This window comes from Parus major, chromosome 3, assembly GCF_001522545.3.
Source record: "Parus major isolate Abel chromosome 3, Parus_major1.1, whole genome shotgun sequence".
NCBI lineage: Eukaryota > Metazoa > Chordata > Aves > Passeriformes > Paridae > Parus > Parus major.
The window spans coordinates 55734841-55758806 of NC_031770.1; the positions used below are offsets into that span (position 1 = coordinate 55734841).

General features: G+C 37.4%; 1 protein-coding gene across 5 annotated transcripts in view; it reads right to left on the reverse strand.

The window, feature by feature from the left end:
- Positions 1 to 466: 466 nt before the first annotated feature.
- Positions 467 to 23966, reverse strand: part of CCDC170 (coiled-coil domain containing 170) — a 36733-nt gene continuing 13233 nt past the window's right edge. For 4 of the 5 annotated variants that reach the window (XM_015621088.1, XM_033512757.1, XM_015621091.3 and 1 more), the window contains 8 exons: positions 20315 to 20459; positions 18397 to 18582; positions 11772 to 12089; positions 8872 to 9072; positions 7460 to 7633; positions 6438 to 6680; positions 5305 to 5541; positions 467 to 1580 (listed from right to left, as the gene is read on the reverse strand). In XM_015621088.1, coding sequence (XP_015476574.1) covers positions 1383 to 1580; positions 5305 to 5541; positions 6438 to 6680; positions 7460 to 7633; positions 8872 to 9072; positions 11772 to 12089; positions 18397 to 18582; positions 20315 to 20459 — 1702 coding nt within the window. In that variant the 3' untranslated portion in view covers positions 467 to 1382. The remainder of the gene's footprint in view (positions 1581 to 5304; positions 5542 to 6437; positions 6681 to 7459; positions 7634 to 8871; positions 9073 to 11771; positions 12090 to 18396; positions 18583 to 20314; positions 20460 to 23966) is intronic. The other variant, XM_033512758.1, reaches the window with a different exon arrangement.

Consider the following 23966-nt stretch of genomic DNA (forward strand, 5'->3'; position numbering starts at 1 on the left):
AGCAAAAAATAAGTAATTTTCTTAGTTATTAGTTTTAAACCACGACAATTATAAAACAAAAAATTAAATTGATTTTAATCCAGTTAGCCAGAGGAGAGTAAAAATTTATGTAAGAAATATTTCTATCTTCTCAAGTGACTGATTTTACAGTCATTTGTAAAATGCTAGAGTATAAAAAAGCTTGATTGTTTATTTTTTATTTTACAGCAAGTCACTGAGAAACAATTCTTCAGAAGCAAATGAAATAAAAACATGTTTTGAGTCCTCAGCCGAATATCGAAGTTACCACTCTTACTCAAAAAAGTGTAATTCTTCTTAAAATAGTGTGTTCAGTTTTACTGGGTGGGTCATCGTTTGCTGAGATACTGTAGAAAGCCCACAAATGGTCAGACACAATTATGTAAGTTGTCTTTACTGTTCTACACAACCATACAAAACTTATAATGGGAAAACTAAAACCACATAATGAAGTTTGAATGTGCTATTAAAAGAGATTTATTGTCCACATTTCTTTTTAAAAAATCATGAAGTTTAACAACACTCAGAAAGCAGTTTTTATGACTAAGAGGTAGTTTTGTACACCTCACAATCATCACTTCTCTGAAAATAAACACTTAAGTAGCTCAACTATTTTCTGTAGTGAACAAGAATTCTAAAATAATTTTTCATTAACTCAGAAGAATTGCCACTGTGCATTAATTGGCCAAGGAATACAGCAGCTGGAAGCAAAATTTTCAAGACATCATAACCAAGGCCAACACGCAATTTTACCAAATATATCTATATGAGGCACGTGATGGGACCCTGTGAGAAAGCCTTTGCTGCAAAAATGTAATTTTTTGTTTTGCCATATAAGCAGACAAAAGAAACCAACAGAAGAAAAAGAAAATCTTTTGTTCCAAAATTGAGATAATCCTCTAACTTGCAGACAATTGTCTAAAGCCCTTAAGTGTAAAAATGCAGAGATGTTCACAGGTGGCAAGAAGAACATCAGCAGGACAACCCCTACTTGATTTCAGCCTTGTCAACTACAGGTAAAACACAAGGAATGCCACTGAAGCAGACATCCAGTAACTTCTCACAACTGTGTACTGACCTTGGTGACCCATGACTTCAATGCCTCTGCACTGAAACTCGAGGGCATCCTTGATCTGTTTCCCATCATTTTCATAACTGAAGTATTAAGCTGCCCAGGGATTTTCTGTTTGCCATCTCCAGGCTGCTGGATTTACTCTACCCATTCCTATCAGTCTCTCTGTTGAGGTTCTAAAAATCAGCCCTAGTTGGTGTCTTTAGGGTAGGGAACAGAAACAGAGATGTTTTCTGTGGAGGTCCAGCAGGCAAGGAAGCAAACAGAAAATTTCACTTTGTTCCATCTCCGCTCAGTGAAGAAGCTGGATGTTCCTTTGCTGCTCCTCTGGGGTCCTTGCCATGTCTTTGAGGCAGACACAGGGGAAGAAGTGGTGCTGATGGGAGTGAATCAGCCCATCAAGGCGTGTAATGATTTCATAGTCAGGAAGAGCCAGGCTGGCAGTGTCGAGGCCCAGCATCCGCGAGACCACCTCTCGGAAATCTGCCAGCTGCGGGAGCAAACACAAGGGAATAAATTAAATAGGAAGCAAAGGAGATGTCAGGGAAAGCATGTACATATAGGCACACATACAAACACAAGCACTTGTATTTATCAGTGCTAAATATAGGCATATCAGCTGTTGCTCAGTACAGAGAGCAGAAGAGGACACAAACAGCCCTTTGGGACATACATCAAATCACAAAACACAAACAGCTGAGACGTCAAGGATCTGAAACACAAAATACAGTTTTCAAGTGTTACTTTAGAATCTCTCACAGGCATATCTTCTCTGCTGACTCAACCCAAAAACTGAGGAAAATATACTTTTACTTGACCCAGATACAAATTGGAAACTCTGGTGGGCACTTCCCAGAGCAGAGCTTGTTGCTTCTCCTTGATCACTATCTACCACACTCCCCTCCAGCCTTCACTTTCTTGAGAAAAAAGAAAGGAGGAAGTTAGAAGAAAGGTGGAAGTTCTTGGCACATCCTGCGGTCTGACTTTGATTTGAATCAGGATACAGCCCAAATTCAAGATGCAGTGTAAGAAATTGCTTGTTTTTCTTCTGTGCATAGCTGCTGAAAATGTCATAGGAATAGTATTTGGAAAAGTAATTAGTTAAAGACATCAGCTTTCTCTCTGCTGACAGACATCCACAAGTAGTTGTCATCACTGCTGATTTACTCTTCTTAACTCACAGTATGTATCATTATCAGTCAAACTTCAAAGCTTCTTGAAGAGGCAATAAAATACACAGCCATAATTACAAATGCCTTAATACCCCTTTATCATCAACACATAAAAGAGGAAAAACTTTACTATTTGAGGAAATATTATTTTCTTGCTCTCTATTTGAATGCTGAGATCCCCATTCCCAAGCATGAAAGAGAATCAAAATGCCACAAAAACATCAAAACCACCAAGAAACTGGATTCATGTTTTGATGTGGCAGCATCCTCACTCCACCAATCCTGCCAAGGGCTACGGATAAGGAGGAGACAGACAGTCCTGAATGTCTCCAACCCCAAGAACACTGGACAGAATTCTAAAGCAGCTAAGTCTGTGAGTAAAGGGGTTTGCAGCTTTCCTGAAAACAAGGTCTCAGTTGCCAAGACTTTGCAAAAGGCAGTTTGTTTCAAACCCTGAGGAGCTGCCATCAGCTCAGAAACACAAATATATGGAAACCAATACAGAAGAGAGCTGATGTCTGGAGTCCTCAGCACAAGACAGACATGCACCTGTTAGAACAGTCCCAAGGGGAACTACAGAGATGATAAGAGGGCTAAAGAACTTCTGTGAAGTCAGACTGAGAGAGCTGGGGTTGTTCATCCTGGAGAAGAGAAGCTTCCAGGGAAACCTTATAACAGCCTCCCAGTACTTAAAGGGGGCTTTCCAAAAATAAAACAGGAAGAACAACACTTCACACAGGCATATAGTGATAGGAAAAGGGAGAAGGGTTTTTAATTAGGAGAGATTTAGATTAGATATTAGGAAGAAATTTTTTACTGGGAGGGTGGTGAGACACTGGAACAGGTTTCCAGGGAACTTGTGCTGTCCCATTCTTGCAAGTGTTCAAGGCCAGGCTGAATGGAGATTTGATCTGGTCTAGTGGAAGGTGTCCCTACCCACAGCAGGCGTGCTGGAACTAGATTATCTTTAAGGTCACTTCCAACCCAACCCATTCCATGATTCTGGGATTTGAGAATTCAGTCCCAGCTATCTGTATTACCAAGGCAGTGCGATGTCTTGGAACAAATATCTTGTTGGAAACGTTGGAACAAACATCTTGTTGCACCAAAACCCCAAAGTTCACATGCATTATCTTCTACACTAGTTCAGGAGGTCACAGATGCAGGGCTCTGGAAGGGTGCTAGACAAGCCCTATTTAGCAGAAGCTAGAGTTTTTCTTTTAAAATCTGGATCAAAAACAGGCTAAGAAGACAGCAAAGCTGGAATTTGTTTCCATACAGACTTTGCAGTGAAAGCTCAAGGCAGCCCTCTGCAAAGATACAGGCTTTGGATGAAGTAGAGAAATAATGAAGGATAAACATCATTAAAGACTCAAACACGAAAGTATGCTGCAAACAACAACACTCCTGCTAAATTTTCTTTGTACCTTCCATTCAGTGAGTAAAATTATCAGAAATAAAATCCAAGAAATTAATGCAACTTAGAGCATTAACCCAAGATATTGGGGTTTGAGGATGTAAAAAGCAGACACTGTATTTTATTTTCACTCTGTAACTTCAGGAAATTAGAAGGCGTCTTATTCCAACAGAAACGAAACAAAAATAAAAGTCCAAAGAATACTGAAACAATATCTAAGTGGTTTGAAACCCCTTGCATTCAGACGGTAAAAAGTCAACACTTGTGTGCTTCTAGCAAAAACTCAATATATAACTCCATGGAATAAGTTTCTGCATATAATTAATATCTTCTTCTTTGTGTCAGATGCTTTGTTTCCTCATGAGATGTATGAAGAAATTAAATCTTCCTGCCAAATTTCTAACCTTCATTGTAAAACAGAACAGTGCTAAAGGTTTCCAGGAAAAAAAGATTCCCAGGTTGTTGGTCTTCTCTCCATGTAAATAAAATATTTTTCTAGACTAATTTCTGAAATAGCATTCTTAAATTTAATCCAGAGTCACTGTTAAGGCAAACATATACCATAAAACTTTTAGCTGGGAAATCTAATATAAAGTTCTAGGCAGTTGAAATAAATTTAAAATTACAATTTTTTTACTTTAAAGAAACATTCCATTTGCTTTCAACAATTATGCCATCTATAACATTGCTAAAAAACACAACATGCAGGGCAATAACATACATACTTCACAATTTTTTTTTAAATTAGAATGGAACACATATGCTAACATGTTTCCCACAAACTACTTATACCCTGCTTGTGAGTTACCACAAAAATTTTTCTGATCTTTAACAAAGTTATATGTCACAAATTGATCCAAAATAATTACATTCAATATTAAATTGGGTGGGGGGGGTGGTTTGGGGGGCTGTTCCTTGTATTCTCCAACATTCTTTGAATTTATGGCCTATACACAGTAACACTGGCTCATTAAATCATTTAGGTTGAAAAAACCCTTTAAGATTATCAAGTCCAGCTCCTAACCTGCATTGCAAAGTCCATCACTAAACCATGCCTAGGTGTCAATACCTTTAATACTGGTGTCTCAACTACACCCCTGGGCAACTTCTTCCAATTCCTGACTACCCCTTCAGAGAATAAATTTTGCCTAATATCCAATCTAAACCCCCAGAGCACAACTTGAGGCTGCTTTCTTCCATCCTGTCACTTGTCTTATTGAATCTCTTACAACTGGCAAAGAGAAAGTGCAAGAGATGGATGTGTGAGAAACAAAAGTAAACAGATGAGAAGTAGGTAAGTTTTATACCTAAGATATTTGGAAAAAGCCACACCTTAAGAGAGATGCTAGGATTTTACAGCATTTTAATACTTCTCTAAAAGCTGATGTAATATTTTGTGATGAGCAAATAAAATAATGCCTATATTTATTATTCTCTTGCAAAACTTAATTTGCAGAATAGTTTTGCAATCACAACTGTCACTGTGGCTCACAAGTGTGAGCTAAAATTTCCTTGTTTGATAATATTTGGAGTGATTTTAAGCACAGCTGGATAGCTGTTCCACCTAAACCATTTTCAGGCACTCTAAGGGACACCTAGCACTTGTCAAATTCCTAGACACCTACCTGTCTCTCTCTTTTTGCTAGTTCTGCAAGGGTTGTTTTAAGCACCTTCACCTCACTGGTAACTGCTTCTAACATATTTTTGTTTTTTTCTTTATCTTCTGTAGCTTTACGCTCCTTTAAAAGAAGTTCTGATTTGGCAGACCTGAGTTGTTTCTCAGCTTTTTCTTTCATTCTTTCCAATTTGCCTTGAGACTTACTGAGTTCCTCTATTGTTTTGTTCTGTTCCAGAGTTTTGATCTGCAATAGGATAAGAAAGTGTTAAATTTGTCATTCTTTTTCATCTAACTTGAGCAAGTAATAAAAATATCAGGAGCGATCACAAATCAGCACTTTAGTGGGGTTTCTTTTGGGTTCTTCATTAAGTCATCACATGTACATGATGAACTGAACTGAAAAGTAACTAAAGGAGACTAGCCTATTTCAACACAATGAACAAAAAGATTTTTCCTTCAAAGACAAAGTTACTTTTCCTAATTCTCTACAGGTTTTGTGAAAAGAGGTATTTGGACATAAAAGAAAATCCACAGCAAGGGTTTGCTCTCTTCCAGCCCCTGGAAAAATAGTAGGAAAAAGAGTTGCCAAATGTTTTGCTGGTAAAAATGGTTCAGTGGAAATACATGCAAAGTTGTCTATTTCACTCCATCAGCTACAAGACACAAAGTCACATAAAATCAAGCTCCCCTTCTCTTAGTGGTGGCAAGCTATCAATGGCTGCAAACTACTTGTATTCACCTAAGTAAAAGCAGGTAATGTATTACTACTGCAATGTAATGAAACATAGAAACAAATAAAATTTAGAATCCTGCCTGTCATATTCCCTCCACACCTCTCAGAATAGACCTTCTGTGAGTAATGCATGGGAAAATACATGACACCCATACCAACAGGAAAGAAAGGAATGCATATATTGTATTTTTCTTATAATAGCCTGAAAATTTACATTGTGCTGTGCAGATGCTACTTAGCATATCAGGACAAATTGTAACATATCCAAAACATTGTAATATTGTATTTGCTTTTGCCATCTAGATTTGAGCAGCTCTCCAAGAACACATTTATTTTAAATGAAATACACCTGTATCCAACTGGAATAGAAAAATGGACAGAAGTACAAATGTAATCTTCTAACTCACCTTAAACTCACTGGTTTCAGACAGCTTGGCCTTGAGATCCATATTTGTTTCCCTTGCCAGATCAAGCTGCTTCTGTAGCCTCTCTATCACCTTATGCAACTTTCTGACAGTGAGATTGGCCTCATCCCTTTCCACAGCTAAGGCAGTCCTTGCTTGCTTCTCTTCTTCCAGCTGGGTTATTTTCTGCCGCAGAAGGTTCATGTGCAGCTCTCTGCTTTCAAGTTTTTCTTTCTGAGCCTTCAACTTGATTTCCAAACACAAGGACATTTGAAAAAGTAAATGTGAAAGACCGTGGTATTACATAACCACAAATTTAATCCTTGTGTTGCTTCTACAACCTGAACTCCTTTTCCTCTTTTGAAAACATCGTGAAGAAGTCACATATATACCCTAACTTGATACTCCTTGTATTACCAATTGATTGTGCTTCTCTATTGTTTTAAACCTTAAACAGACCCAATTCCCAGCTCTATACCAGTCTGACAAGCCTAAACCCAGAAGATTTCCCTATGTCATAACAGGATGACAGAGGGTTGTTTGACCAAATTTGAACATACTTGTTCCTGTAGGAACAACTGAAGGAAGGAATAGTTCCTTTTAGAAACATTTCAATTCTTGGTGAAGTACAACCAACACCCTACTAGTTTCTAGAAAAGTTTGTGTAATGTGCCTCCCTCCTTGGCAGATCCCTTTAGATTTAAAACATTAAATTCATTAATGGAAGTTGCTTACAGAACTATAAATGTGTATTAAAAAGTAGACAAATATTTAGATACAAACATCCATAACTTCATAGTTTTTTTCTTGAGAAGTTGTGAAAAGCAGTATCATGTTCAACCAACTGGTTGGGTTTAGCTATTTCAATATGCAGTATTTTTGTGCAGTTTGCAAACACTATCTTCTTTTTATGTCATGGACATCTTTGAAATTCCTTACACATATACAGTCTGCTGCCTCTAGCAAGCCACTACAGAAAACACAGCCATACATTAACCTTTGAATGGTACATGTTTTTTGCATACCTTCCTTTGGAGGCTGTATGCCACAGTCTTGTTCTCAACCACTGCGTCACCTTCCAGTTTCACCAACTGCTCTACCCGGGCCAGAATCGCATCCATAGTCATATCAAATCCAACCTCTGCTGATAGACTATCCAGCTTCATCTTCTCATTAAGTTGCTCCAGAAATTTAAGATACTAAGATATGGAAAAGTGGGCAGAAGAATAATAAAGTTTCATTAAAAGCCATGAAGTACAATTTAAAAGCAATCCCCACTACAATGGCAGCCAACAATTTGTAGCCAGGTACGCTACAAGAAATAATATACTGGGCACACTCCTGACACAACTGCAAATTCTCCAAATGTTGTTTTTTTATTCAACACTTAGTTTGTCCATAACCCCCTAGATCTATAACATACAATGTAGTCTGAGGAGATGCAGGAATGTTAACATGGCCAGCCTTCAGCCCTTCTTAGGAACAGCAAGGATTAGAGATAAGTTACTGGTTTACACATTGCTTTATTTTATTTGCATCTCCGTATGGTTTACTGATGTGAACACATACAGGTATCAAATACAATTCAATCCAATTTTTCCTTCTTTCGTTCTGCCCTACCAGCTCTTTAAAAATTGATTTGTCTCTTGCTCTCAGTTAGCTTCTCTTGCAAAATCCAAAACTCTCCTTCTCATTAAGAACTGTTTCCATTTGCTTCCTCTTAGTTCTGGTGCAAACCATTATCTCTGCAAAGAACCAACAAAATAAATAAAAAGAAAAATAAAAAAGCCAACAACAAACCAGTTTCACCATTTGTTCATTAGCAAGAATACCTCTTTGTTTCATGGTAGTTCTGATAGAAAAAAATTAAAAACAGCAGCAGAAGAAGAAAGCACTGCATTTATTCACTGACAGAAAAAAAAATCGTTAAAAAGATCTCTTAATTGCAGCAAAATCTAGAGAATAATTTAAGAATCTAGGGCCACATGTTACTAACAGAGGAAGCAGAATGGAAAAAAACAGCTCCTTTTTTCTGGTTTTCTCCCAGTGTGATGGATGCTTCATTCAAAAATATTATTTTATCATAGTCTAAGGAAAAAAAAAATAGCACAAAATTGTTGATCCCTCTAAGCATTAATCCTGGCCTGGCGACATGCTACAACTTTGCTTTTCGTAGCTGTAGTGTTTGGCTTTCCAGATACTATGTCATTTTTCAAACTCTTTGGTATGTGAATGGATTACAGGTTAACAGTGTGTTCATTCATACAATCAGACAAAAAAAACTACTAGCCACGATTATCTAATAATATAAAGGAATCAAAGACTACAAGATCTTGAAAGATTGCAGACCAGTGCTCCAGGAGACCAAAGCAATACAATGAGCTGTGTCTCTGCTTTTAGTGACTTCTATTCAAAAGTAAATAATGTGTGCAACTACTTTTTGTTTCTCAAGCTTCAAACCATCTTGCATCAGGTCTCCAGTTAATAATTCTTCTTCCAAGTGCTTCACTTGATTGTGGAAATTCTCAGAACATTTTTCAGCTTTCCTGCTCCTCTCCAGGGCTTCATGGTACAATCTGGTCTGATTCTCCAAAGCTTTAGTCAATTTAACTAATTGTGTTTCAAGCTGAGATACCATCTAGGGAGCAAGCAAACCAACAAAGCATATGGGGTTAAGTGGGAAATGCTGGAAAGATATGAAAGATATATCAACAAATTGTTAAAAACAGGGCAAAATAGCTATCTTTAAAATATATGCATTTAAGAAGTCAAAAAGAAAAGTCTTTAACCACCAGCAAAAAAACTGTAGAAATGGAGACACCCAAAAGTGAACAGCAGGTATTATAAATGATGAGTCAAGCAACTAAAAGGTATTGCTATATATTAAAAAATCAAGGCAAAATAATTCAGACACAAAATTTCCAAAGATGTGGCCACAGCAGCAATACCTGGTAGCCAGCTATCATTCCTTAAAATAAGCCAAGGAAATCACTATTCTTTTGAGGAGTTGATTAGAAAAAGCACAGAAGTTATTTACAAAATACATGCAGCATGTAGGAGAGAATGTAGACATGGATAATTAAGTCTCAGAGGAGTGTTCCAAATTGGTAACTGTTAAGCAGTGTTTAAAAGACTGTGCTTAAAATAATAGCAATAATAATAATAATAATTATTATTATTATTATTATTATTATTTCTGTAATCTAGCCAGAGCCCAAGGATAAAAGGATAAAACCTCAAAACATGCAATTAGAACATTTCTAATTCTTCACTGTTAACTTTCCAACACCTGCATATAATGTAATGGCATTTAAGTTGTAAACTATTTATAAATTAAATGCTTGAAAGTATCTGGTTAAACTACTGCCAAATACTGAAAGGCAGTTCTATACACTAAGTTGCTTATTTCCCTCTGTCTCTTTCTTACTGTCATGTAATTATTTGGTTACATAATTAATTATATTGCATTTGTAACTCAGTGTTCAGACACTCATCTCCAAGCAGTCTCTTCATTTTAAGCATCTTGTTGGTTCCTGTTAATAAAATGAATAGAAGTACATGGAACTCTCATTAATTTTAATGGCACTGAAAGGTTTCCAACTCCAACTGCAGTTAAATACAATTTTCCCCCAACTTGCTTAAAAAACACTGCTGCTCATACAGTAGCCAACACTAAACAATAAATCTGCAAGAACCCACAAACATATTTTATGCTTTTTTACATCTCACATCACCCATCAGGAACAGAAGTTTCAGTAACTTGTTCCCCCAGAAATGTGTTGCTGCCAGAGAACCTACAGCCCCTTTATCAGGTTACAGAGTGGCTGCAAGGGGATTTTAGAGGCTTCAAAGACCCATAAACATGAGAAAGTGAAGGACTATACCACAGAAGCAGAGCAGAACCTGTCATTTTAACAGCCTGGGGCATCCTGGTGTAACTTTCATCCTTGGCTTAGGGACTACCCACAGGTAGTCAGACAGGCATTTCCTAAAACAAGGTTCCACCTTTGACCCACCCATGCCTGATCCATCGTCTTACAAAGGCTGCATTTTTGGTCCTGCAGTTCTGACCTCCACAACTTCTCATTCCTATGACTCATGCACCTTGATCAGCCAGCCTACAAAATAAAAACCCCCTTTCTACTTTTTGCTTTAGTGTGGCTACTAGATAATTTCAAACTACAACCATTTTACATATGACACAAAGTAGGGTCAGAGTGTGGATCTACTGGATGGTAGGAAGGCTCTGCAGAGGGGCCTGGGCAGACTGCATCAATAGGCTGATGCCAGTGTTTGAAGTTCAACAAAGCAAAGTAGTCCTGCCCTCGGGTCACAACATTGCTACAGGCTGGGCAGAGTGGCTGGGAAACTACGTGGTGGAAAAGGATGTGGGGATGCTGGTCAATAGCTGGCTCAGACTGAGCCAGCAATGTGCCCAGGTAGGCAAGAAGGCCAATGGCATGGGTTTGTTCTTTTGGGTTTTTTTAAATACTTCATCAAAATGCACAGAATACAAAACTATTTGTTGTCATTAAAAACTATCACATCAGCAGGAGATGCTAGAATTTTAAAATCTGGCAAGAATAGCTGGTTTTCAGCGACTCACTGAAAGCAGCTTTTGATTTAGTGTGTGACTTTTAACAACATAAATAGTTCTCACTGACAAAATTAATAAATTTTAAGCAAGTGAGACACTTCAGTGCAGCGTCAGGATACTGACATTGGTCAGGTTGCATTCTGATTCACCTTCCTCCTGAACTCTCCCTTCTCTACCTATACATTCAAACACACCTTTGCAAACACTACCAGACCAAATGCCTCAAGCCAGAGCCTTCTTCGGATGCTGAATGTTTAGCTGTAAGTGTAAAAACACATCTTTATCTTTAGGTGCAGGTTTGAGTATTGAAGTGAAAGAAGTTGCCTGCGGCAACTCATCAATTATATCTGCTGTGAGAAAGAAGTCAGTTCTTGAAGTCACCATTGTAGCAGTAAATCCATACTTGTTCACAGGTTTCACTAAATCATAGCAACCAAACAGCCACCTTTGATGTCTGCTGGCACAGAAACCAAATTTCAATGTTGTAACTGAAAGACCACTCCGAGTCTTTTCTTCCTAACAGCATCTATTATTAATTTCATTTCTGAACTCTTTCTGTTTAGTAAAACATAGATGCTTTTCCACTATTACCTTAAATCAATAGACAACAAAATTAAAGGTTTCTGTAATTTCAAAACCTAAGCAGAAAAGAATTAACACTCTACCAGATGAATAAAATGAAACAGAACCCAAGGAGAATAAATGCACACATTGGACAAGTGCAGTAGTTGCTGACTTACTATTTCTTTATTCTCCTCTTTGCAATTTATTTCTTGGATCCTCTCCAAAATGGTCTTCTCAGAAGGTTTAACTATTTCAGATCCACAGCTGAGCAGGGTAGCAATTTCTTCTTTAAAAGCTTCTAAAGAGTCCTGAGCAGTCCTGGCCTCTTCTCTGCTACTCTTCAAGTTTGCATCTAACTCCCTGGAAGATTTCTTCAGATTGTGCAGTTCCTGCTTTGAGGTATCCAAAGCTTTCTGGTTAACTGTCAGTTTTTCTTGGAGGTTTCTGATCTCCAGCTCTAAACTCTGTCTCTTTATTATAGCACTGTCAAGATCCTAAAGTGCATGAAAAATTAAACAAGATTTTTAAAATTAGTTATAAACCCTCTACACCACACACAAATTAAGGAATAACTCATGAGGAGGTACTGCAGACAGAAACTGATGAAAACCTGAAGTCTGCTGTAATCACATTCAAGACTAACCTCTTATATTTGTTTGCAAAAAAGAATACATAAGTAAAATTTTGAGGTGAATGAAACCAAATTTTTTATTATAAAACTACTGAAATCTTACTTTTCCCTCCAGATAGTATGACCTGAAAACAAGCAGTGAAAAAGACGTATCACACATAAAGCCAAAGTACTACAACTGAGAGGGGAAAGGACAGGATAGGGTAGGATAGATTATTTCAGCTGGAAGGGACATGCAGTGATGATCAACTCCAACTGCCTGACAATTCAGAGCTGACCAAAACAATAGACACAATCTCCCTGAATACAGTGATGAGGTGATCTCTGAGATCAGTTTATCTGACTGCAACAAAAGATCCTGAGATTATTATTCACAGAAATGAGAAGTGAGGGACAAGACAAATCAAGGCTTGGTTGGGAAGGAATAAAATATAGCCATACATATGTATCTATATCAGTTGTACAGAAATAGTAACCTAACAGTCAGAGCAGACAGAAAGAATCCCATCCTGACCCATGACACCAAAACAAATAATGACAGAAAAAATAAAGAAAAATAACCATCTAAACATAAAGAAATAAAGTATTGTGTGTCTCTCCTTTCCCCACAATACCAATATTAAGAGTGCTTACACACACATATACAAGAAAAATATTTGCACCAAGACCAACTAAAGGTACAGCAAAGACTAAATCTTCATTTCTCAGGTCATTTTCTGATTGGTAAGAACAAATGGGAAAGTGTATTATTTCACACATGACACAAAAGGAAAGAGTAATGTTTTGCCCATGACACAAAATTGCTACAGAGTATGGAATATTTACAGAGAGGGATTGGATTCTTCTGGAGGTCTCAGTGGTAAGTGGAGGGTCAGTAAGTGGACTGATATGAGTTAAGATATGCACACTGGAGTTAAAGAACTGTTCCTGAAGCAGTTATGAATATGGTGATTACTCAAGGGTCTCTCAGGGTCTATGTATGCTTGCTGTGGACCGCAGCATGTCATTTGTATTAATGGAATACCTGCCAATCAAGCAGTTAAATCTGGGAGCATTTCTGTAGATCAGCAGGGAGGGTGGCCAAAAAAAAAGGAGTTTGCAGGGCACCTTTAGAAAATAAAATATAAAAATATGATACTAAAAATACTAAAATTTTTAATAGTGGTGAAAAGGCAAACATACAAAAACATAAATAACAACATTTAGGAAATAATTTGTTTTTATACCTTTCTGAAGTATTTTTAGAATTGTTTTACAAACAAATGTTGGCCTGATTCCTTTCCGATTTCTCTTTAATTCTAGACAAGTTCTATTAATAGAAAATTCCCACCTCAGTAGTGCTCAGAACTACATTATGGTAATTACAGCAAAGAACAGAGTCATTTATTTCAATTATAATTTTCAGCAGTGCGTATTTTTCCTTTCAGAAAGGCAGTGCTAAAATGGTTTGCCAGTACCAGGGAGCTTACCTAATCACCATCTTGCTAAATTGTGAACATCTGAAAACATAGTTTATTCAAAAGATCAAGGTATAAAATAAGGAAGTGAAAGCCACCAAACAACGGCTGGGAAACTGCCTGGCAGAAAAGGACCTGGGGGTGCTGGTTGACAGTGGCTGAACATGAGATACATGTGTCCAGGTGGCCAAGAAGGCCGATGGCATCCTGGCCTGGACCACCAAGAGTGTGGCCAGCAGGAGCAGGGCAGGGATTGTCCCCTGCATTCACACTGGAGAGTGACATCTGGAGTGCTGTGTTCAGTTCTGGACCCCTCAGTTCAGGAAGAACATTGAGGTGCTCTGGTGTCCAGGGAAGGGCAGCAGAGCTGGTGAAGGTCTGGAGCAGAAGTCTGACGAGCAGCATCTGAGGGAGCTGGGGGTGTTTAATCTGGAGAAGAGGAGGCTCAAAGGAGACCTTATCACTCTCTACAGCTGCCTGAAAGGAGGTTGGAGTCAGGTGGGGGTCTGTTTCTTCTCCCAGTTCAGAAACATAGGAAATGGCCTCGGATTGTGGCAGAGGAAGTTTGGATTTGTTATTAGGAAAAAATTCATCAGAAGGGCTATGAAGCACTGGAACAGGCTGCCCAGGGAAGTGGTGGAGCCACCACCCCTGGAGGTACTGAAAGACTTGCAGATGGGTACTTAGGAACAGGTTTAGTGGTGGGTTTGGCAGTCCTGGGTTCAGTTGGACTCCATGAACTTGCAGGTCTTTCCCAACCTAAGTAATTCCATGGTTCTATCGAAACCCCTATCAGCAGCATGGTCTCAATGGACCGAGGAGGACAACTACACATACATATACAAAAAAGAGCCCACATTACATTAATAAGAGGGGATTAAAGACAATACAGGTATTTTCCAGATGAATTCTTACACCAGCTGCACCTCCACTTACTACTGTTATACCATAAGGATTGTAAAACTAGTCTGCTCTTATCTCCCATCTTCTCAAATGATTCAATCTGGAAATATCTGTGATGCCTGCTGAAACCTGTCTCTAATATGTATTTTCTTAATGAACAATTAATTTTCTTAATTTTTTGCTTTGTTTTTGTTTATTTCCTATAAACAAAAACAAAGCAAAAAATCCAGGTTCTGAGAAACTCATTCCTGGATTTATCTGTTGGGACAAGAAAAACCTAAAATCATGCGGTTGTCTCTCCTACAATCTAAGTATTTGGATATATTCAAAAATGTAGCCATATTTCTCAAGTTCAATCAAGTTCCTTAAATGTTTTCATATTTTAATTAACCCTTTTCATATTTTAATAAATTTATATTGATTAGAAACTACTTAGATCTATTTTGTTCATTAACATAACAATATAAACCAATACTGAAGAATATTTTCTTGGTTAATTTTGCATCTGTAGTACATACAGATAAATTTGTACTAATTAAAATTGCTTGCTTACACTTCAAGTATGTTCTTTAAAGATTTTGCATGGTGCACATCTTTGCAAAACAGATGTTTAAAATAATACTTCAGAAGGAAATCACAAATATTTCCAGACTGAATTGTCAGCAAAGATGTGAAACAGAGCAAGACAGTTCACTAGTTCTTGTGGATCATCAGTGGTAATGCTGTATTTAAATTAATCTGGAAGAATATATGCATCCTTTCCTACACCTTAGATAAACACCATACAGGAATTTATTAAATATTAAAAAGAAACTTGGTTGGAGTAAATAAGACATTACAGACACTCTCAAAGACTGTTACGATGCTCCAATTATGATTATCATAATCAGTAAACACTCTCTAGAAATACAGAAAGAAAGTTCAGGTATTCTGCTTCTCAGTCTAAAAATCTGGGCAGGATTTAAAAGTTGTTTTTCATCAAATGTAAATTTGGTATCCAGTGCGGCCATAATAATGGTATGCACAATATTTACAAATTTGCAGAAGCAACATCTTGCAATATTCTATCAGAAATATGAGCAATTCAGAAATAAATAGAAGAATGTATTCAGAAATAAATAAAAATAATAGATTAGGAAAAAATCTTCTTGCATTGCTTTTTTTACTTTTATTAGTTTCAAAATTATTGTTTTTTATTCTTTGCTGCTTAATATTGTCATGCAGTGAGATGAAGAAAACAGATAAAATTACTGTTCACTTAGTTAATGTTCCTCAAATAAAGCCCAGCTAACTGCAACAAATACTCAAGTACCAAACATGCTAAAGACTATTTTAAATAGTCTTTTAACCTTAAAACATAATTAACTGGCTTTCATTTTATTCAGTAAGAATTTTTGAATTCTGAGGCAGCTACCTCCTCCTGGGACATAAAAAAAGGCATGTGATCAAGAGAAGGAATTCATAGAAGTCCTAAAGAACGAGAGTGGAGAACTACCTGGCAATTAAAACAGGCAATTATTCCAAGGGGTGGCAGGGAAAAGTGTGGTGGCCAAATCTTGGTGGAGATGACTGACAGAACAGTGTGATAGTCTCTATACACCTAGGAAGAATTTTAAGAGAAAATTGGGGGAAATGGGCTGCCATCTCAAACTATAATACTGAAGATTGCCAAAATGTTTGGCCCTGAGAGCTGTAGGCACATGTAGGCAAGAGTCAGTACTCCTACATATACTTGCCTACATATCCAGCCTTTGCTGGATAAATTCAGCTACAGGCCATTCCATTAATTAAGTCCAGAAAACAGCCCAGAAAACACACAGCCAAGTATGAGTCTTCTGGCAGAGAACAGCATGGATCTCTGCTTCTCACCCTGACAGGGGAACATGTCACAATACACACAACTCCATTCGTGTGCTTCAGCTGTGCAGCATGAAGGACATGGTGAAGTCAGACTGACTTATGCTACTGGTACCCCTCTTGTAACCAAGTCAGACACCCATCAAGGAAACAGGGGATCCCTCACTTCACATGAGGACATAAAGCATTTTTTGTTTTTTGCTTCCTTTTTCAATACTGAACTTCTTCATATGTTTTGTAAACACAAAACCTCATCAACAGATTTGCTCAGTGTCTGCAAATATAAGTGGCTAAACTGAAATTGCACTGGAGGAATATGCAGCCTCTATGCAGATAGGGCTTTTTCTGTAAAATTGCTTAAATAAATTATGTATTTGGCACATGCAAAATAATGATAGGAAAATATTTTTCAGAAAACCAGCTCAGCTTGGTAAATGTTTTGGCAGTTAGAGCAAATTTGAAAAACAAGCCATAAATGGAGCCCTGATCTTGGTTTAAAACATCTCCTGATTCTGGCTCACTGAGTAAACTACACTCTGTTCTTCCTTACACACCTGTGTTTGAAGTGAAGCATGAAAACAAAATGTTCTCACAAAAAGGACCTGTTTAAGATTTTGGTACAGGTTCTCTCTCAGCTCAACTGAGTCTTGAAAAATTGTGCACAGCTTGGTAAGAACTATTTTCAGCAGTAAGTAAAATTTATGACCCTTGTGGTACTTACATTTATCTTCCCCACAAATTCTTTCTATTCCAGAGCACACTGCCAGCTATTTCTCATCTCCTAAGTATTTTGCTTACAACCAAAGCAGAACACTATATCCTTTAAAGTGTATGGTGGGTGTCTCTTCTTCAGGAAAAGAATGTCAGGAGTGGGGAAAACGCTGTATTACTTTGGAAAACTCACTTGCACAAGGTTGCCTTTGTGTTAAAAATTCCTACCAACTCAATCACAACTCAGATACATATTTGGCAGTCTAAGTTTCTTCTCTTATCTTCTCACGTTCCAGCCATCAGCTTTAACCATACTGTTTCACCTGCAGGAATCTTCATTCTGGCTTCACTAGACTGCTCCCTTTCCACAGCCTCCACTTTCCATCACTCAAAGTGCAAACCAGTAAGGAAAATTGCTACAGAAATGCACTTTGTTCATCCATCCTTTGAAATATGTAAATTCTTAACGGGAAGTTCTCCTGGAGCAATTCAATCCTTACATCTTTTCCTTCACAAATCATAGCTAGGTGAATTTGGTGAATATTTGACTTAAAACTTAACTTGTATTTCTCATCTGACCATCCTTCCTGCTGCACAGATTTTCTCTTAAGGCTTCCCAACAGTGAAACAGTGCTTTCCTGCAAGAGCCATCCTACTGCCTACAACTTTTTGGGAATGAGCCAATGGTTAGGAAATACAAATTTATAATGCAGTGAAAAGATAATCTAGGGTGTATGGAAGCCAAGACACTTTACTGTCCAGTGCCTTAAGAGAAAGTATAATGTCCTATCAATTTCAATTTCTCATTAGAATTTTTTTAAAACTGAATAGAAAAAAAACTCAGGAAACTTGCAGTAGCAGATAAATGTTATTTAAAAGAGTGTTTTTTCACCACTGAATGCTTGTTCCTCAGATATTAACAATATACACATTCATTTATTTACACGACTGTGCAAGCACAAAGGCTACAACACTAAGAAGAAAGCAAAAATAGAAATTTGCCAACAGCATTGAAAGACATCGCATCTGCCTCAGATCGGCTTCACAAAATATTATTGTTTAATTTTCATATCTCACTTTCAAGAAGTTGAAAATAAACTTAGGAAAATGTCCTTTTTAGAAAAGCCCCTAATCAACATAATTTTTCCAGAACCATCATTTCTCATGTAATTGAAAATTAATCAGAAATTTCAAGAAAACATTTGAAAACCAGACAAGCATACAAGCCTTGCACTTATGTACCTTACTAAGTTTTTCCATGTCTTGGTAGTATCCTGATGCCTTTTTCTGCTCCTTGGCCATTTCTGAAACTAGTCTCATGATAGTTTCTCTGTTAGCTTTAGACTCCATCTCATGGACATTCACAGCTTCTTGAAGAGCAGCAACTTGGTCTTTTAGAGTCACATTTTCTTTACATATTTCAGAGACCTTGAGAAATAAATTAAATATTAGCAGCTTCTAAAAAGTTCTTAACAATTAAAAATATTCACCCCCATTATACTTGCTCCTAATCATGCCAATAAAGACTTAGTGTTTCTGGTGACCCCTAAGTCAGATTTACAATTGCATTCTACCATTCCTTTAGAAAAAGAATAGAAAGTTAAAATCATAGAATCATATTCTCACTATAAACCCCCACCTTCGCATAATGTGACTCAGATTCACTCCCACACAGATCTTATGATGTATTAAACAGGTGGAGAGCTACTGCTGCTGCATATCCATGCTTGACATGCAGCAGGTCAGAAAACAGACCATGCAGCTACTTCATGTGAAAAGCAAACCATTTCAGCCCAGCTTTTTAAGATGTGTGCCTTTCATTTGGAACAAGAAAGCTGCAATTCATGCCCAAAACTTTTTAAGCATGAGAGGTTTGAGTTAGTAACTTATTTCATAAGCACATTCAAAGACAGGGCCAAATACCTGGTGTGCTGGCATTTTGAGCAGCCAACACTTTGGAAAAAAAGAGTCCTTTCCAGGAGGATTCTAGGGCTGTTTTGGTATGCTATGCTATTTCCAATCAGTGGAATAGATGAATATGGGCACTTCAAAGAGTGAGCAAAAAATGTACCCTTGATTCTTACTGGCAAGGCATTTGTAAAGACTAAAACAGGATCAATTCTGTCTTAAATAAAACCATAATGTGGAAAAGAAGCTAAATAGATGTGCCAAGACCCCAGAAAAACTAGTTGCTAAGGTTTCCTAAGGCAGAGCTTTCAGCACAAATTAGATTTCCCAACTAGATTTACTACTACATTGTTAAAAGACATGAAGATATGGTTTTAAGCTCTAATTGTTAACTTATTAATTGTTAAAGCATGCAAGAGTACATCTTTTGTGACAATGTTTTTTAGAGCATCTATTAAAATTTCAATGTGCTTGCAATATTATGTAATATTACGAGGGTGTACACCCACTGGATGATATATACCCAGATAATCTTGATTTATTAAGACTGTAATCTTACAATGACAAGAACATAATGAAACAGAATTTCCCCAAATACCTATTGTGCTCCAAAGTGAAGAAAAATAGAGATCAAAGAGTAGACAGAAGATGAGTGAAATGCATAAAATTAGAATAAAACGTCTTACAGCAGCATTGATAGATCTTACAGGAATATACAGACAATTTCCTCTTCCTAAATGGAAGCTTAGTTTTTCAAACTTCAGAAGTATTCTGAAGTGAAATAATAAATTTTTATTATTAAATCTCAGAAACACCACAAAGTTATTTATAGCATTTTATTACAGGACACTGTAGGGGTTATTTTAGGGCATGCCATTTCAGATGTTTGTATTTAATGGTATGTCAGCTCAAGATAAAAGTTAAGACCCAGTGTTACAGTTTACACATCACCTGTTGACCTCCATGTTAATGTTTTAAGGAAAGCTTTTAACCAAGTATCTGATCAGGGCTGTATGTGGAAACTGCAGGCTGATAAATTATTTATGCAGATAAGAGCAGACAGAGTTCACTGAGGCCTTAGTGTGGAGCACCTTTGAAAATTAGCCCAGTACAAAAAAAAAAAATCTGTCTTTAAATGATAGCACTGTAAGCAAACCATAATTAAATTCAAAGATCTCTATCATTTGCTTCTGTGACAACTAGGTATTTTTCTGTTAAATCACTGTAGAAAAACATTTGCCTACACAATCACCTTTGATGTTAAATGTTCCTGTGGTTTCTCTTTTTCTCTGATGTCTATGTCCAAGAATCCAGAAAGATGTGTAAGGAGCTCTTCATAGTTTTTGCTGATTTTAGAAGCTTGAGTCATGTCTTCCTCACACTCATTCAAATATTTACTAATCAGACAGAAAAAAATGTACACATAGGGATGAATGTTCCCTGAAAAAGAATTCTAGGCAAAATACATTGTCCCAAAACTATTGCTGGCTTCTGCATACCACCAAATGAACTCTAAAAATTACATTTAATTCTCTATATGTTATGTAAAACATGTAACTTTTACTACTGCCTTATGTGCAAACATTTCTTCATCTTTGCTTTTGATTAACACTTCAAAAAATTTTCTATGATCCCAATCTCATTCACCAAGTCTGAATAAAACACAAGAACCAAGTGACACAAATAAATAGTGCCCTCAAGATACTACAAGTGGAAAGTGCAAGCAAAAGCCTAGAAAAAGTAGGTGGAGAGGAGAGAGCGATCAACTCTTAGCAAAAATATGTGAAAAACACTTCACATCCCCTCTTTAAAGAAGCTGACAGAGATGATTAACAAACTTCGAGTAAAGAGAAGCCTTTCTGGACCAATGGAAGTCTGAGACATCCAGAGTAGCTGTGAAGGAAAGTTTGCCAGCAGAAGCAGAGATGGGAGACTATTTTCCTGCACAGTACTCTGAAGCACTACTCATGAAAGGGATGCATTTAAAAAGACAGCATCTAGGGGCTACCACAAAGATATGAGGAAAAGGGAGTCAGTAATTTCATCACTCAACAGGTGCCTACCATGCAATGCATATCCCACATGAAACATGTTCTCAGCCTTAAGAGCAGGCGTCAGTTTCTAAGTGTTCTACAAGAACAACCAACCAAATAAAATACCAGTGAATTTAACTCATTAGTAGAAATGTCTTTACATTCCTTCCCTTGCCAGGGACAAAGATGGGTCCAGCAAACAAGAACCACCATCTGATTCAGTAGGAAATACAGAAAAAAAACTTGCTCATGATGCTGAAACTCACATCACTTATGGAAAACTACAGAGAAACAGGTTAGCAAAACCAGCCAACCAAACAGAGCTCAAAACAACTACTAGTGTAATCCAAATGTCAACTCCAGTGCCTCTCAGGAACACCCACAAGTGAGGTACTTAGGGGTAGAGTTCAAGAGATGGTAGATTGCTAGTGGTAAATTTTCAAGACAAGCAATTTGGCTTCCATTTGAAAAGCAAAGTTCTTTCTAAAGCAGCTTCTTCCCTCTATAATAAATCAAGACCTGAGATGTGATCAAATGCATGTCTAGAGCAAATATTTTATTGAAACTCATTTGCTTATCCGAGCATAGCACTATTCTCAGTTTTCAAGGTGGGCACAGTCATTGCTGAACTCATTCTTTTCTATTTCTGACTTCTTCCTCTCTAGGCTGGCAATCAAACAGAGCATCATAACCAAAGAGCTGCATGAGACTCTAACAGGAGATGCACAGTGAGTGCAAACACAGTACATTGAATACTTATAAATCAATAAGCAAAACAGTCTATGAAAAGATGTAACACATGACCTTAGGAGGGAGATCAACACAGCTTCTGAAAATGTTGCAAAGTGAGAGAGTGGCATAATAACAGAGAAGAATGGTAAACATTCATTATTGCTCTGGACATTGTGCTGCACAGCACACACCACAAGCCAAAAGAACTCTGCCTTCTGCAGAACACAAACACCCTCACAGCTTCCTCACCTCTGAGCACCTTCCTTTCCTCTGTAGCCCAAACAAAACTGAACCATGAGATGATTGCTAAACTGTTGTTGTGAGGACGGATATGTCAGAAGTGAAAATGTTTTAGGCATCAGACATGCCATATATGCATACCTGTATGTCAGAATATTACTTAAGATTGACCACCAACCCCACAACTGCTCTGTGGCTCTAAAAAATTGAGGTATCCACTCACAAAACCATGCCTGCTGCTAAAAATAACGAATGTGAAGTACAAAGCACTCTCTTGATAACTTTACGAATAATCTAATTACCTGCAGTAGGGCCGTAAAGGTGTGAGCACCTAGAAAATAGGCAGTCAGGTACAAAAAAGTAGAACACAGCTTTTTCACAGTTTTCCTAGCTCTTCAGAACTAATGAGCAAAGAGAAGGGAAGGAAAAAAAAAGAAGAAAAAAGCTTTTGACAGTTCACACTTTAAAAATACCATGGCAATAGACATGTTGAATAGAAAAGCACCATTTTCAATAGGAGAGGTGCACATCCTGGAAGCGAATCATAGAATTCACCAAACATTTCTTACTATATCCCCAAGGTATAGAATGTAAATATGCACTTCATGTGTGCTGGCTTGCTCTTCTCCCTTTCACTAGTGGTTTTCAATGAAAATTTTTTTTGCACACCTAATTAGGACTAGTCATGCACCAAGTACTACCAGGGTGGCCAGACTAAGTGACTGAAATTCACTGAGTCAACACACTGGTTAGTATAAAGTGACATATGTTAGCTGAGGACAACAAAAAGCTTTGGAAGCAAATACTGCACATTCACCAGCAATCCAACATGTTTGTTCCTTCCAAATGAGCAGACTCACTATCCCTGTATCTCTTCCCTTTTCCCAGAAGTCCAGTGGCACTGGACTCCAGGTGTGCAGTAAAGCACAGCTGGGATTCATAGAGGTGGAAACAGAGCTTTTTATTTTGCTCACTTCTCTCTTGGATCAGTTCCCTGGTCTTGATCACCACACATCAACACAAACAGAACAGATTACACAAGTGCTGTGTGCCAAAGAGAGCAGCCAGCACTGCTCTGGGAGTGACAGCAGAGATTTATGCCCATAAAAATGACTGTACCGCTATAATGACAGGTGAGTATGAAACACAGTATTTCAGAAGTTTTCTCCCAGTGAGTCAGGCAAGCAAGTAGGATATGAGCTTTTTCTTCCTTTTAATTCTTCTTTTCTTTTTTTCCTACCAGAAGTAGCACTTAAAAGAATCTTAACAGCCATTATGTAAGACTGCACTCTGCAGGCAGGGCTTCTGGCAAATCAGCTGGTAATAAACAAGGGCACTGGAATTGTTTTCTCCAAGTTTTAAAATTACTTAATTATTTACTTTTAACGCATAAAACCTGGCAGAGCTGTGCAAAATACTGATTTGAGAAATGAAAGTGTCTGGTAAACACTCACTTTGCTCTTGACTAGACAGTATTGACAGAGTCACAAATATTGGTCTGATAATGGACAGAAAAACCCATTATAAAAGTCTAGGCGTCTATTAATATGACTGACACTGATTTTGGAATATAAAAGTTCGGAATATTTTCACACCAATCAATTTTGCTACAAGTCTCCATCCTACAGACCCAAAACATGAGCAATTAGATAGAGCTGACAGATCAGTGCTCTGATACACAATACTAAGAACAGTACAGTTAAAGGATACTATCTTTTCTAGTTTAATGCATTTTACCTTCAAAGTACAAAACATTCAAACCTCTATGAATGGACTAACAACTCAAAACAAAATTCAAATTTTAACACCTTCCACACACTCAGGCACTGTAACAGAATTCAGAACTGCAAAAAATGTCTATCCACCAACTTCTTTTTCTGTATTGACAACTATACCATT